This window comes from Pygocentrus nattereri, chromosome 9, assembly GCF_015220715.1.
Source record: "Pygocentrus nattereri isolate fPygNat1 chromosome 9, fPygNat1.pri, whole genome shotgun sequence".
In the NCBI taxonomy this organism is placed as follows: domain Eukaryota; kingdom Metazoa; phylum Chordata; class Actinopteri; order Characiformes; family Serrasalmidae; genus Pygocentrus; species Pygocentrus nattereri.
The window spans coordinates 23,201,106-23,218,519 of record NC_051219.1 but is presented as its reverse complement, the minus strand read 5'-3'; the positions used below and the strand labels follow the sequence as shown (position 1 = coordinate 23,218,519).

The window sequence follows — 17,414 nt, the reverse complement described above, 5'->3', positions numbered from 1 at the left end:
GCACACCTGGGTTCAGCACATTACAGAAGAGTGGATGGGGCTTATCCTGTTGACCCACCCACACTCAAATAAGTAGGTTTCATTTTTGGGCTTTACTTTATGAAGAACAGAATTTAGAAGACATTTATAATAGTAAACACACTCAAACCCAAATAAATTAATAAAAAATTATATTAAAGCTGAAAAATATCAGTGCATACAGAACAAAATGTGGTAACTTTACAGGAGAAGGAGACAACATCCTCAACTTTTAGTGGAAGATAATGTAAGTAGATTTTATTCAAAGCAGCTTTGAATCATTTCTACTGCCCAGAGTTTGGGTAAATGAAACAAAAAAGACAAACTTCTTCATCTCAAGGACACAAGTTCCTCCTTAATACTTTTTTATATCACTTGAATGCAGTTTACTTTAGTCTCCTCTTTCTTCAAAAGATCCTCAGTTAGTCGAGACTTACACTGACACATACACTGCCCATAAAAGTTTACTGACTCCTATCAATGATTATAAAAACACCAACACTGCAAAAAAATCTTGTCAAGTAAAATTATCTTAAACATAGTTAGAAAATCTAATATTTCTCCTGTTGAGATTGTTGTAAGATTAATTTAACATTATTTTGCTTATTTCTATTTTTTACTTGTTTTAAGAAATGTGCCTGAAACCAGCAACATTGTCTGCCAGTATAGTGAGATAACTTTACTTAAAACTTTACCTAAAATAACTAAGAAAAGGGTGCCATTTCTGGAAATAAGATAGATGATTTCATAATAAGTGCACAATCCTCTCACAATAAGAAATATTAGACATATACTAGATTGATGATCATCACGATCATGACGAATATATTTTTAATCTACTAGTCTGATAACACTAATACATTTATAATTAATAACATTTATAAAATGCAGAAATTGGGACTATATTTGGATTAGCATTACAAAGAAATGTATTGTTTATTTCTGTAAGATTACAAATGCAGTAAACTAAAACATTATTCTCTTCTATCTTTTTGATCTTTTTTTTTTTGACAATTCATCATGCATCTTTAAACATCATCACTAATCAGCAATCATATTTCTGATGTTTAAACCAGTGGTTCCCAATCCAGTCCCCAGATTGTCCACATTTTGATTCAACCCAATTGGCTCTGGTTTAAAAAGTCTTTCAACAGACATGTGCTTTTAACAATAGCTTGGAAAACAAAACTGTCAAATCATTAATTAGGCAAAACTTCCTCCTCATACCAAGGAATGACTGAGTGTTGAAGATAAATATACCCAAAAGGATCTTTGCAGCTGCTTAATGCTATTGAAAAGTTATAGGACTCCACAAACTTTGATGGGCAGAGTAATTATACATTACTGTAGAGCAACTGTCACTTACACCAGTTACTAATGTGCAAAACAGATAATTCTGTCCAAATCTTACACTACTGTGACCGTCAGCACTGTCAGTATTTTGATTTGTCACTCTGCCAGTTGCCGTTCACCTTGTTCAGAGAAGTGGTACTGCCGTGCTTTGTGGTGCTTCCTGATTTTTGGGCTTGTTCAGAAGCCTCAGCTAGAGGCTGCTTTTCCTCCTGCTCTGTCTCCCGGTGGTAGAAGTAGTTGAAGTTTGAGACGATGACGGGTACGGGCAAGGCGATGGTCAATACACCAGCGATGGCGCACAATGTGCCAACCATTTTACCACCAAGCGTGATGGGACACATATCTCCATAGCCTACTGTAGTCATGGTCACCACAGCCCACCAGAATCCATCAGGAATGCTAACAAACTGTGTGTTAGGTTCGTCTACCTCAGCAAAGTAGATGGCGCTGGAGAAGAGGATGACTCCAATGAAAAGGAAAAAGATTAGCAGCCCAAGTTCCCTCATGCTAGCCTTTAGTGTCTGGCCCAAAATCTGCAGACCTTTGGAGTGGCGTGAGAGCTTAAAGATCCTGAAGACTCGCACCAGTCTTATGATTCTCAATATGGCCAGAGACATGTTCTGTCCGCTAGTAGAGCTATTGGTTGCAGTCACCATTTCGGTCACCAGGGTGACAAAATACGGGATGATGGAGATGATGTCAATTATGTTCATGATGTTATTGAAAAACTCACGCTTGCTTGGACACACCAGGAAGCGGACACAGAGCTCAAAGAAGAACCAGATGATGCAGGCTGTCTCGATGATGAAGAAAGGGTCTGAGAAGGTGGAGGTGATGGTCTTTGGGGTGGCACTAGGTGGGGAAAGTGAAGGGAATCCTACATCATTTGTTTGGTTGAAAGGCATTCCCATGGTCGGAAAGATCTCCAAGTCTTCACGGAACTCAGGGAGAGTCTCCATGCAGAAGATGACAATGGAGATGGTGATCACAAAGATGGAAACCAGAGCAACGGCACGAGCCGCATTGGAGCTCTCAGGATACTCAAAAAGCAGCCAGAATTGTCTGTAGATCTCATTGGAAGGCAGAGGAACCTCAACCTCTTTGATGAAGCCTTCTTCCTCACGGAACTGCTCCATGGCTTCGTTCCCCAGCTCATAGAAAATGATCTCATCTGCGAAGACGTCCAAGGGAACGTTTGCAGGTCTACGAATCTTTCCACCTGACTGGTAATAGTACAGGATCCCATCAAAGCTAGGACGGTTGCGATCGAAGAAATATTCATTCCTCATTGGATCAAAGTAGTCCATCCTTTTTAAAGGATCTCCCAACAGAGTGTCAGGGAACTGGTCCAATGTTTTGAGCCGTGTCTCAAAACGTAGGCCGGCAATGTTGATGATGATCTTCTGATCACCATCATCAAGGCCTCTCTTGTCCACAAATAGATCCTCACAGCATTCTTTGGCCAATTTGCTGAAAATGGTCTCGCTCTGAGTCCCTTCACTGTTTAGTAAAAGTTTCCAGTTGGATATTAGGCTTGCACAGCTTGTACGCCCTCTCCTAGTTTGAGCAGGTAAAGTAGGTGACCCTGGCACCCCAAGAGCCTGCTGGCATTTCTCCTTGTAGGGAGAAATCCTTTGGGTACACATGTGGTTGGTGGCCAGTCCACATTCTGGCATATCAACAGTCAGTGCTGTCTTCTCGTTAGGATAGTCTGGGTCGTCCAACTCGTCGACATTGCTGTTTATATCCTCTAGATTTTCAAAGTTGACTAAGGCCACATCCATTCTTCCTGCTTCGACAGTCATCTGACATTCATCCAAAGATATTAGACCTCCAGCTGGACCAGAGCACCAGTAAGATTGTTAAAGAGGTATCCACCACTTAGCTTCACAGGAACAGTCATCACATAGAGAGAACGTCTAGGTACTGAGACCTGCAAATTAAAGAAGAGTGAAGTTATGAACTAAATTCTAAATAAACCCAAACTGAGAAAGATGTCTACAAGGTCCCGGACGAGCGCTCATTTGTAAAAGACAAAACAAATGAGAGAGCCTTGGCACAGAACACAGTTATTTAACCCAGGACAAGATGTCTTAGAGAGCTGATGTGTGCAGAATATTATTCCTGGGTACTGTAGGGAGGGGAGAACAACAGCTGTTGAAGGCGAGGAATCATATTTCGGGAGGTGTCAGAATGAAAATGATTCCAAAAATGTTGTTAGCAATGACAGATATTTAGCTTCAGCACCTTTAACATGGCCCCAAAAAAGTTGTTAAGTTAATTTTGTGAGGCATGTGAACCCATGCCTTGTTTATTTAAGTAAGGACACAATTATGCTAGACATAAATTAAGCTTTGAATTTAACATAATGTATATAATCATTTTACTGAGAGAGACGGTGTGCTTTTCTGAGGTGAACACAGAGTAAATATGGAACAATTAAATTGCCCTTTGGGAATCTTATCTTATCTTAGCACCTTTATTTAATCAAAAATTTCAGTCCTGGCCAAGACAGGCAACAACACATAGCAAAATGTTCCCTGAAAACAAAGCACAAATTACAAGCTGGTATTTGATAAAGAACACATTGGTGAGAAATCAACTGACAATTAGAAATAATTCTTAAAGCACTATGATAAACAGTGTCTAATGTGGGTAAGCAGTACAAAAGTGCATGTAAAAGACATCTCCTTAATACATTGCTTCTAAAAAGCAGAAACAAATTTGTTTTTAGCCTCAAATGATAAACAAGTTATTCCTAAAATAAAATCCCAATTTCATCTTCAAATTCTTTATCAAATGCCTAATATAAGGCATAAATGTCAAATACTTAACTAATACCAAATTCATATTTATATGTAGACACATTTTCATCCATTTAAAGAAATTACATTTTCATTTTCCCTTTAAAGAAATTACAAGTGGAAAGTAAATTTGTAAACAGCATTGTTTTAGTTTTGTCAACATTTAAAACAAGTTTAAGACTATAAAGTTTGCATTGTATGATATTAAATGTCCTGTAAGCTTGGTTAGAGTGGGTGCTGAACAGTAGATGACCGCATAGTCAGCAAAACAACGAAAATTTGCATTTGCCACATTTTGATAAAGACTATTAATATATACAGTAAAAAAAAAAGCAGAGGCCCCAGAATTGATCCTTGAGGTACACCCTTAGCCATTGTCAAGGCAGTAGACATTAAACCTTCAGATGCTCAACCCGAGAATAATGTCTTCAGATAATCCAATACTCATAAGTCTAGATTTCACTGCTGTCTGATCCACTGTGTTATCGTATTTTATCTTATTAACCAAAGGGAAAAGACATCTGTACAACTAAGAGACATGTGAGAATGGTTTAAGGAATTCTGTCCTTCTTTTGTCTTTGTCTGTTGTAAATATTGATTACTTGCATTCTTAAAAATGAAAAATGTCAAAAAGGTCCACAATGCTATGAAAGAAATTTGTGGTTCCCTAAGAAACCTTTAAATGAGATTCTTAGTTTAAAGAACCTCCACATAATATAAAGGCTCTAGAAAGAATCCTTAAATTCAAAGAAAGGCTTATAAAAGGGCTCCTCTAAAGAACCTTCCATAGAAAATTTCCTTGCGTGCAATGGTTCTCAAACTGGTCCTCAGAGGGTCCACATTTTCGCTCTGTGTGTTTTGCGAGTTAGGTTATGATACATTTTATATTTTAGATATTTTTATATTTATATTTTACTTTTTTTTTTTTTGCTAATAGGTCAGACTCAACAAATAAAAAAAAGTGATCATAAAAATTTGCTGAAAAAATAAATACATAGGATGTGTTAACTTATTTTCACGGAGTAAAGCAACCCAATTTGTTCTTTTAATTAAAGTGTAATTTTACAGAGGCAGAAAGTCACCTACAGTCACAGATACAGTAAGTGTAGGAGGAAGAAGAGACAGAAATAGAAACAGCAAGACAGAGTGTGTGTGTGTGTGTGTGTGTGTGTGTGTGTGTGTGTGTGTGTGTGTGTGTGTGTGTGTGTGTGTGTGTGTGTGAGAGAGAGAGAGAGAGAGAGAGAGAGAGAGACTGGTTGGGTGACAGTAGAGGACAAGGCGGAGAGGAAAACAAACACCGCTCCTCCAGTTCACTTACTATTCCGCTGACCTGCATTGGCGGGTGTGGAAGTGTAAGGCTTAGTGAGGTTAGTGCTGATGGCACTCTGGAGAAGAATTCTCCTCATCATCAATTATTAATACAACTCTATAACTTTCTTCCTATACAAGCATACAGGAATGAAAGCATCACTGCCAGGAGGAATCTCCCACATTAAAGTGACAATCCAGCTATATGTTTTCTCCTTATGCCACACATGACAAATAAGATTTTCAAAATGACCATTTTTAAAGATCTTATTAAAAAAGATCATGATGTGCATTTTATATATCTGCATATACATTTGCATTAATATCTCGGTGCATTACTATCTTAAATATAATGAAAGCTTTAATTGCCTCTTTCAGTTAAACTGTGATGGTCTGGTTGCTCCATCTGACTGACTAGTTGCACTGCCTGAATTTCCAGTCTTAGACTTTGACTTAGACACTGATAAAAACCTTTGACCTTCAACTTGAGTTTATACTGACATTTTTTCAGATAAATAAACATTATATAACAATTCCACATTTACATGCTTCTTCTGAGGTCACAAACGGAAACCACTCTAACCACGACTAAAACATCAAATTTTTACTGAATCTGTGACCTCAGCACTACACCATTAAGGTCACTTGGGGTCTTCTTTATAATGCAATACCCTGGCCCTGCTTTCATAAAAGCAAGTCAAAATAAAAGTCTTTCGTTTTTGGTTGTACTGCTTGACATTTGAGGAAGTAAGAAATTGTGGACAAAAGTTTTTCAGTGAGTTAAGCACAAATAAATTAAAGTTGCCTTATTTTGCAACATGGTTTTTATTTTAAAGTTTTCAAACATTAAATTATGCCAAACTATTTTATTCAGAATTACCTTTTGCGATAGTTTAATCAATTAACATATATGATCATTCGATTGCAACAGCTGACAAATTTAGCATTTTGAAGGCAAAAATAAACTAAAATGAATTTTGAATGGATGGACTGAAAATTGTTTCACATAAAAGAGGTACAGATGAATAATTGAACATATGTCATGTATTTATTAAATTCATTTTTGGAAAATAATTGATACAAAAAACGTTATGTCAATGACCCAAATACGTTCATGTTTATAGAAATCAGTATGAGTGTCAGAATCCACCAAGTCTGGATTTACATGATGAAACATTCATGGAACTAATTGCATGTGAGTTGCATACAACATAATTCCTGTGAAACTTTACAGACACATGAAGCAATTCAAAAAGATGCATGCACCACACTTTACATTCACTTACTCCACTAGTCAAATTTGCAGATTTTTTAAAGTGCTGTATCATTTTTGCTGAAAAACGCAGCATTTTTTTCATCTTGACATTGTTAAACATCTTGTCTGATCAAATTTATTTTGCTAAACTTTTGCTTTAACTCATGCAAACAACCTCAGTTGGCCCTCACAGTGGCTTAGTATGTATAGTTTTGCTTGTTATAATTCTCAATTACATTGAGTAAAACCCTTCATTGGTCACATGCATCATTAAAATGTGCAACAAAAGGATTCTATGAGTGATGCCTTAAAATAACCACTCCTGGTTCCCTAATGAACCATAATTGACAAAGAGATGATGTGTGAAGAAATAATGATGTAAAGATTCTATACCAATTTATGAGTTCTCTGCAATGTGTCTCTCCAGTGTATCACTAGTGTTTACATGCAAATATCTGCACCAATACAATTCAATTTATCTCAATTATACAACACTGCAGTGTTTATACAAACTCTTCTCAACAAACTGATGAAAATCTCTGTTTACACACACTACAAGCAATCAGATCCAAAATCACAAACTTAGAGAATCACTTTATGTAGATGTTGACAACCAGCATCACAAGTCCAGTCAGAGTAGGAAGAGCGGAAGTGAGTTACTGAGTTTTCAGTTTGCGTGCTTGTGTTTTTAATTGCTTAAAAATGATGACCGACCAACATTCTGAGCCCATCCATCCAACCTGCTAACAACTTTTTTTTCAAGTCTTTTAAAGTTAAGGCAGGCCAGTTTCTGTCTTCTGCCATGTTTATAACATTCAAAATTGAATGTTATAAGTTTCTGCTATGATGCAAATAAGCTCTTGCAAAACCTACTTAAACTTTCCAATTGAAAACTTCATCAGATACAGGGTTTTACACAGTTATTATTCTTCTATTTAACAGATTATTTACAGGACTCTCCACCTTGTTTAATCAGATAGCAATTGTATTCACAATGGCCTCACTCAGGCTAGCCTATTCCGACTGAGGTGTATACATGGACCTATTCTGATTGAGCTATTAGTTGGATTATTCTCAGGTTATTAAGTTGCATGGAAACGTGACTACTGAAAGGTTCCTCAGGGATCCAAGAGTGGTTCTTCCATTGCATAATGCAAAGAACCCTTTTAGGCACCTTTATTTTTAAGTGTGCACATAAATATAACGAGTATTGTATCAACATTCAGGCTGATTCATTAACTCCTCTACTGCTGAAAATGGTTCCTTTTGTTCTTCCATCAATCTGAAGCGAAGAAGATATTTTCTAGGACTACATTCATGGTTTTGTCATAGTTGCCACAGAGCTGGTGAAGCAATACCCCAACACAGAGAGAAGATGTTTAATTAAAGATGCTAATAATGAGTAATCCACCCCCTACTATGCAAACACTGCCAGAGAGAAGAGAGAAACACAGAGCACATGGGTTAGAAAAGAAAGAGAGAGAGGGGAAGAGTGAAAATAGAATGAGCGAAAAACACAATAGTAATAGAGAGAACCATGTGGTTCTGCTGAGAACAGTGAGTGTCCAAATAACAGTGGTGAGCTGTGACTATTAGACCAAAGCCTTCAGGTCAGGCCATAAGTGCCAAAATGAGGTAAAGATACACCTCTAAAATAATGCTAATTATTATGCTAGCTGAGATCATAGATATTTTGATGAGCATTTTTGGCCATTTCAGAAAAAAGACATTTGAAGCTTGTAAAAGATATAAAAAGATATAAACATATATTTAAACTTGCATGTCTCAATTTTTTCAGATGTATAACTATTGACATATTTCATGGAAATCATAAATTCTTCTATGAAGCTCTGAAGGTTTCCTACTGCCATATAAAATGTCCTGTAAACAAAACGCATGCTGGGGTTTCATAACACAAAACCCGAGAGAGCTGAAAGGATGGAAAGCAATGACGTGTTTTGTTTATGAAGAATTTGTGATTTTCCTGAATTATGTAGCTGACGTAGCTGCTGCTAATGTAGCTATATTCTGTATTAGCCCAGTGCTAATGTTAGCTAAGTTGTAGGTGTGACCTAGCTAGCTGTGTTTACCTTGTGTGTAATCTGTGTATGTTCAACAATGTCTGTATTGTTTGATGGCATTTGTCTTACGGCAGTCCAAGTTGGCTTTGAATGGAGAGTTTTACAAATGAGGTGATGTAGCTAGATAGCCATGAGTGTTATTTACGTCCATTACAATAATGTTATGCGTTTTTTACATGTGAAAGAGACATGAAGTAGATACAGTGATGAAATCAACATGTTATGCACCTCTCTCCAGTGTTTTGGGAGCGTGGCTTTGGAATGAGGGTTGAAAATAGGAGGAGGGATTTTTTCTGCTGTATATTTTCAAAAACTGGCTTACACTTCCTGATTTCTGCAAAATCACTCACTGCAACTTTAAAGCTCTTGCACAAATGGAAACTGTCCTAGAAATACCTAGGAAAAAATATGACTCTAAAATAGTTATACATAGTAAAAATATGGATATATATGGATATTTTTTCCAATTTATAATTTTCTCAAAATTTCTCAGAACTGCACATCTTCTAGTGGATAAATATCAATAGTATTGCAGCTGTCAATCTGCTGTGGTAGCATTTAGAAAGTTAGCATAGATGCCTAGCTATCATTTCCAAGTGCAGACAGAAAGTTCTGCACTGCTAACAAAAATAAGCTTTAAATAAAAAATGAATAAATAAAAGCATTTTGGGTTCATAATAATCTTGATCTGTAAAAACACACAGTTCAGGGTATTTGGTCACTAATCTCTCTATAATGTTTAGACTGTCACTGAAGCTCCACCTTACAATTCATCTAATTGATCAGCACAGAAAAAAATGCTTCCTTTCAGCTCGGGGAGCTTGTAATGCTGCACAAATTGACAGCCGGCAGTGATGCCTCACAAGAACAGCAAGCAAAACATTTGCATCTCACAGAAAAGTTTTCAGTGAATAAGTTTCAGTGAAAAGTGAATAAGTCTCCTACAGAAACCAGCCCTTTCCCTTTGTTACAAGACGACGCAATCTCATAAAACAGTCCTTACTGCCCGCCTACCAGTGAGCTTGGCACATCTGCAGACAGACCCTTCTCTCCTGAGCAGCTGTAAACTGGTGGTCTTGGATAGTAAATATAATGTCTGTATTTATGTTGTAGTCATGTTGACCCCTGGTTCTTATCATCACCTGTGAATAAATCTGAACCATTTCACACGAAACCACGTCAGTTGGAATTTAACCTTAACTGTCCTTTTTTATACCATAAAGTGAGAATAAGGGACCACATTGGATAACAGTGTAAACCAAACTCTCTGGTTTGGAGTAAATTAACAGTGTACAGACATACATTATCATTCAAAAATTTGTAGTCCAAGTTAGAATAAAATAATATAAAAAATACAAGTATAAAATGACCCTTCATTGCCCAAAGAAAAGCATGTATCTCCAAAACAGTAACTTTACAGGAGAAGAAAAAAATTATTTTTTTTACGTAAGTTATTGTAAAGAGATTGTAATTTATTGTAAATTTGTAATTTTTAAGTAATTTTAAAGCATTTTTATTGGCTTATTTATCAGTGGCAGTGCTCAAACAATATAAAAAACTTTGTTTTGTTTAGTTTAGTTGTTTGTTTTTTCTTTGAACAGCGACAATGTGCTAGTCCTGTGCATCTTCACAAGTTTGTTTAATTACAAGCAGGGAGCTGTAAATAAATAAATAAAAACATTTAAAAGTGTCAAGAATGATGATTCTAAAATGACTGCATAAAATTATAAGTAAATTTATTTCCAAAATATTTCAAATGTGACAATGAAGTGGCAGATAATGTGACTGACAATTCTTCTCATTATACTACTAATGTATTAATTATCATCAATAACCTTTTTATTGGTGTCACAATCCATGAACTACTGAATTGACTTTTTTTATTTTTTATTAATAAAAAAAATTTGAATGGGCTGTATTCAATGTAATATACAGTGCGTAAATTCAATGTCAATGTTTGACATCTGTAAATAAATGACTGACATGTTTTTTCTGCAACAAAATTAAGTACCTGCCACATAAACTTGGCAACAATTTTAATTATAATAATCTTCTGGAGGTTTAAATTGCTAATCTCAAGGATAAAGATTTTAGTAAATTTTAAGAGAAAGGTGGGTTAAAACACTACAGGGCAAAAAACAGAAGCAAACAGTGCGTTTCAAAACTATTTTACAATTAAGTCATTTTGCCAACAAGCAACATGTTTCGTAACACTCTGGACACCATAAAAAAGAAAAACAGAAACAATTATGTTTACCACATCTATAGTAAACAAGCCTATTTGCCTTCTATAATCTCTGAGATTTTGTGGGAGGAACATTTGAAAAACCACAGCTGTTAAAAAGTACTGCTGGAGCACATGCAGTTCACACAGCATTCAGATGAATTAACTCCACTAACAGTTTGCCAACACACACACACACACACACAGACATCTATCACACTCACCTAGATGCCAACACACACACATACAGGTGTGTCTCACCTGAGCGAGGGTCTCCAGGTGAGTATTGATATTTATGTGTGGTGATGAGGCTCTGTGTCCTGACTGTGATCCATCTGCACTGAGAGTGGCTCAATCAGTTAACGCGGTGTCAGTAACCTTACTCTATACAGAAACTAGAAACCACACATGAACACACACACTCACACCAGAGCTGTCATGTTGGTGAATTTTCAACATAGGTTTTTATAGGGAATTTATGGTAGATATTATACATTCAAGACCCTAGTTTGTTTTTTAATCCTCTGGAGTCCACAAACTCTCCCACACAACCAATTATCTGTGTCTATGTCTGTTGCTGTATTTTTGTGATAATCCAGCTCAAACATTTCCTGAATCTGTAGAGTCACCCTTTCCAATCCATCTCCTCACAAGATCGTACGTGACTCATTTCCGGAGTTATGAGCCTATAAAGAGGGGCTGAGATTTGTGTGTCTCCATTCTGTGTGAAATTGACCAATGGACACTCAGGAAATCATTAAACACTGACCAATCATGCTGGAAACCCTTCATTCTTCATTCAGTCCACATCGAAGACACGTGTGAAACAGAGTGCAGAGAGTTTACAGCTGCTGAAGTTGCTGCAGCAGTTTTGGAAAGTAGTGATGAAGACGCATTTTCATATGAAACATATGAGGATCATGTTTTATGAACAGCCTTTAAAGGATGATTTAAGAAGATATGCACAAATTGATAAAATGACCTCAGAACACAGACGCTTAACTAATAAGCTGCACTTTGTACCTTTTGGCGATTTGGAGACCTCTCTGGTGGAAATGTAGAACTGTAATTGAAAGATGTGAGTTGTGTTTTTGTTCTTTTCTCCCAGCAATGAATGTGATTATTGAAACAGAATTAAAAGTGAATCTCTGGCTTTCAAATTATTTTTAATTATTATTATATATAATATTGTTTTGTCATTGTAATGTTGTGGTCAGTTGCTCTATAGAAGGTTGTAAATATCAGATGGTTAACTAGTAATTACACTTCATTACATTCAGTTGCTTGTTCTTAGAAATGGGGGGTAAAGAATGGAGATATGGAGAATAAAATCCTGTATCACCAGCCTCTATAGGCCAGCACCAGCCAGTAGTAGGTTATTACAACATCATGATAACTTCAACTATATCATGACATTATTGTGTCATTGTATAGCTAACATGTTCACTGTGATTAGTGTGTCAGCTTGGGTCTAACATTATCTTGTGGTTAGACATTAAATTGGGATACTAGAAAGGGACATTTGAAATTTATGTTTTAATTGTTGCACTGTCTGATTATTAGTTTTGCGCTATCAAAAAAAGTATTGAATCAAGACATTTTCATGTATGCTTACAACTGCACATTTGGCGGTAAGTTGATTTTGTTTAATTCTTTCATTATTTGTATAATTCCAGCTTGCTAAATTAGTGCCTATGTTAACTTAAGGCAATAAAGTGGAGTACTTTTGGTGCTAGTGCTAGCTTAGCAAGCAAGCTTCACCACAGGAATCAAATGTTCTGTGATGTATTTAGAACTATTAGTGTGCTAGCTAAGCTAGTGCTCGAGTGCTACTTAGGCAGTAGAGTAGAGTTGGTTGTGGTACTAATGCTAATTTAGCCCCCAAGTCACACTATAGGGATCAACCTTGTTCTGTGGTGTGTGGAACTGTTAGCATGCTTGTTAAGCTAGCACTTGTGTCTAGTACTAACTAGCTGTTTAGTGCCAGTGCTAGCCTATCCAGCAGGCTACATCATAGGAATCAAACCTGTCCTGCATGGAATTGACAGCCTGCTTGCTAAGCTAGCACTAGCACTGAGTGCTAAGACAGTAAAATGGAGCTGCTAACAGTTGCATTAGGACCAGCTTCACTCTACTGTGTCATTGTTTCATGTTTAGTCTAGTGACATTTGTTGATAGATTTATGGCTTAAAAATCATTGAATGGTGAGTTGAAACTTTTGCTTCTTTATTTTTAAATTGTTTTTGTAAACTGAAAATTTTACTTATTCGTTTGGCAATATGGTTGTTGATCACTGGGTCCCTTTTTTTTTTTTTTTGGAAATTTTACCATCATAATTGTAAACACCTTATCAACTTCATAATTCCCACCCTTGGCCTGCAGCATCTCAGACCACCAGCATGTAGAGTGAATAACAGCATGTGAACTCTAGATTCACTGTCTGTAGAACATGTGTAAAATGTGTGTCAGATGTGTGTGTAACATTCCAGCGTGTCTGACCTGAACACTTGAACAGCGCTGAAATCCGAGCTGACCTTAGATCAGTGCTTACATCAGCAGCCCTGATCACTTACACAGCACTGAAACCTCCCAGAGTGGAACTACTCACTTACACACTAACACCATAGGAGCTCAGCCGAGAGGCCAGACGGCACAACTCTGGCTTTAGGTTCAGTCAGAAGCAAACGAAGTACAGTTAGAGAAATAAATGAACCTCATGGTGTTTTTAAGAAGTTACAACAAACTTGCATCACCATAAGGAGACTTTACATGAAATTATACATATATATTACACATTATAATATACACTCACTGGCCACTTTATTAGGTACACCACATGCTAGTAAAAGGGTGGACCCCCTTTTTCCTTCAGAACTGCCTAAATTCTTCATCGCATACTTTCAACAAGGTGTTGGAAACATTCCTCAGAGATTTTGGTTGGTTATTGAAGTTACTGTTGCCTTTCTATCGTCTCAAACCAGTCTGCCCATTCACCTCTGACCTCTCACATCAACAAGGTATTTTGGTCCACACATTTTCTCTGTAAACCCTAGAGATGGTTGTGTGTGAAAATCACAGTAGATCAGCAGTTTCTGACATACTCAGACCAGCCCGTCAGGCACCAGCAATGTTCAAAGTCACATTCAAAGTCACATAAATCACCTTTCTTCCCCATTCTGGTGCTTGTACTTCATGTACTTCATGTAGTCTTGACCACCTCTACATGCCTAAATGCAATGAGTTGCAGCTAATTAGCCATTTGTGTTAACAAGCAATTGAACAGATGTACCTATTAAGTGGCTGGTGAGTGTGTGTGTATATATATATATATATATATATATATATATATATATATATATATAAAACAAATTATAACATATATTACACATATATATTATACACATCTTGAAATACATTTGGGGTTTTTATCTGATCTTGGACTTTAGACTTAAATCCTTTTACTTTCAGTGACCTAATTAATTATGTTTATTTTATTAAAACTAATGACTAAACAGTCCAGTTTGTCACTACCAGTATACTCATAACACTATCTACACTTTCAGTGACAATTTTAGTTAATTTTGAGGTCAGGTCTGATTTCAGACTCTGGGACACATTTACCTCAAAAGAATGAAACTGCTCACCATGTGGTCATGAGGGACATGGATGCAGTCCCACTTCCTGCTTTAAAATACAGGGGCAAAAAATAAAGCCTGTGTTTCAGTACTGACATGAGCTTCTTCTAATTTGACATTTACACAAAATTTTACACATGAGTAATTAAGATCTTTCTATTTAACTTTAAAAGAAATCAAAACGATTTTATTTATTTATGTTTTTTAATTTACTGGTTATGGTTTGGGAAAGACACCTCTCAATAGAAATTATAGATGACTGTGTATATATTTAGCTTATTACTATCTCTATTAAACTTAGATCAGAACATAAAAAATAAAGTAGTTGTAAATATCTAAGATCTGAATGCTGTATTTTTCAGTTGAATGATCCATTTATGGACTATGTAAATTATTATTATTCATGTTGTGTGGAGCTGTTAGCCTCACTGAGCCATGTGTAGTTTTGTGTTATTAATATATTTTGTGTTATTATTAATATTAATAATAATGGTAAACTGGTAAACTGCAGCATGTTTGCTTTCTGCCTAAAAGTTTTTAAAATAAAGAATAAAGATAAATGTGGTTAAATAATTAAAATCCTGTCTGGCATTTAATACACATACACTCTTGAAAGCCTTTCCACTATCTCCCTTTCTCACTTTCCACTGCTTCAAGGATGAGGTATCAATACATTTATCATTGTGGCATGTTGTGTTAGTGACATATATTCAATATAAACTGTGTCCAATGTGATGAATGTGTCCAGCAGATATTTGCTTTATCTGAGTTGATTTATCTGACCATTCAAACTGTGAAAAACACCACAGAGAGAAGATGAAACATCTATCATGAAATTTTGAGGCTAAAGTCTGTAACACCACAAAAAAACTACAAAACATAAATAAAGCATTCAAATTCAAATCCAGCCTACAAGACAGAACATTTCATTTTAAAGGGATATAAAAGTGCATTTTCTCTATATTTCTTTAAATAAAGAGTTTAGTGTAGTATGACAAATCACACCACTCACTCTCCAGTCCATACAGCCCATATATATCAAAATATATATTAATTTCAGTGTTTTTGTGATGTCATGAAAATAAACATATCTCCTCAACACATTTTTCCCATTCAGCCTACAACAGTTTAGGACCACCCATTAAGCCATTCAGTATATAGTTAAAAAATGTGGTAATACTATTTAAAGAATCCCAATACAACACTTCCAAAAAAGTTGGGGCATTGTGCAAAATGTAAACAAAAGCAAAATAATGTGCAAATCTTTTAAACCATATATTCATTTGAAAATAGTACAAAGACAACATATCAAATGTTGAAACTGAGAAATTTTATTGTTTTTGGAAAAAGATATGCCCATTTTGAATTTGATGCCAACAACACATTCTAAAAAATTGTGTAATGCTTAAAAAACACCTGGTGGTTGATTGGCAACAGGTGGGTAACATGATTGTCTATAAAAAGAGCATCTCAGAGAGGCTGAGTCTTTTAGAAGTAAAGATGAGAAGGTTCACCACTATGTGAAAGACTGTGTAGACAAATAGTGCAACAATTTAACAATAACGCTTCTCAACATAAAATGGCAAAGAGCTCTACAGCACATAATATCATTAAAGAATACATTATTCAGAAACAGTGGCTTGCTTGCAGATCAAATCTGTCACCCACTGAAAACATATGGCACTTCATGAAATGAGAAATATGACAAAGGAGACCCCAGACTGTTGAGCAGCTGAAATCCTATATCAAATAAGAACAGGAAAACATTTTTCAAAAAACAATGAAATTTCTCAGTTTTAGCATTTGTTGTCTTTATACTACTTTCAAATAAATATAGAATTAAAGTAAAGTAAAGAAATCTGAACCATTTCACACCAAACCTCTTTGAATCACTCTATTTACATCACAAACACTCAAACACTCAGGGCTGATCCGGTATATGTATGCTCTCTGTCCCGGAGAGCAGGTGCTTTTCGGGGCTGACCCTGTTAAGCAGATTAATTTGTTAGTGTTGGCTCAGTGCTGTAAGATGATGATCGTTTCTCTACCAGATGAACTCCAGCCCTTGCAGAACCACCACCGCAATTAAAGGAGCTGGAGGAGCTCCAATAAACAAATCAGACAGCTGCTGCCCGTAAAGGCCAATAGAGTCATTACTGCCCAACATCACAAGATGTGGAACGAGACCATATACTGCAAAGAACTACATCTTGGTGACTGAAATGAGCTTAAATATATTCAAAATATCAAATATTCCCTATGTTGAGATTGCTGTAAGCTTATTATAAAACTACAAAACATTTTTCTTTTTTCTTTCTTTTTTTATTCACAATTTTACTTGTTTTGAGTAATTTTATCAAATACACTGCAGTGATATTTTAGCAAGTGAATATATCTTATATATAGTTAATATATATAATATTTCTCATTATGAGGTTGTTATAAGAACATTATGAGATTATTCCACCTGTTTCTACACATATAAACTTGTTTTGAGTCATTTTAGCCAGTGAAAGTGTCTTAATTGGCAGATCATTTTACTTGTTATAAGCATTATTTCTTAAAACAAGTAAAATGATCTGCCAATGGAATAAGCCAAGATCTTTGGGCCCTTAGGTGACATTAGATTAAAAACAGACGGATTCTGCAGTGGAAATCACCACATGGGCTCAGGAAAACATCAGAAGACTACTGTCTATAAAAGTGTTTTATTGCATTGGAATATCATATAACTTG

At 35.9% G+C, this 17,414-nt stretch overlaps 1 protein-coding gene across 1 annotated transcript; it reads right to left on the bottom strand.

Annotated features, from left to right (window-relative positions):
- Positions 1-1,451: 1,451 nt before the first annotated feature.
- LOC108438084 (potassium voltage-gated channel subfamily A member 10) lies at positions 1,452-3,176 on the bottom strand. The gene has a single exon (XM_017715628.1). The coding sequence runs from the start codon at positions 3,174-3,176 to the stop codon at positions 1,452-1,454; it is 1,725 nt and encodes a 574-aa protein (XP_017571117.1).
- Between the last annotated feature and the right edge of the window lie 14,238 nt (positions 3,177-17,414).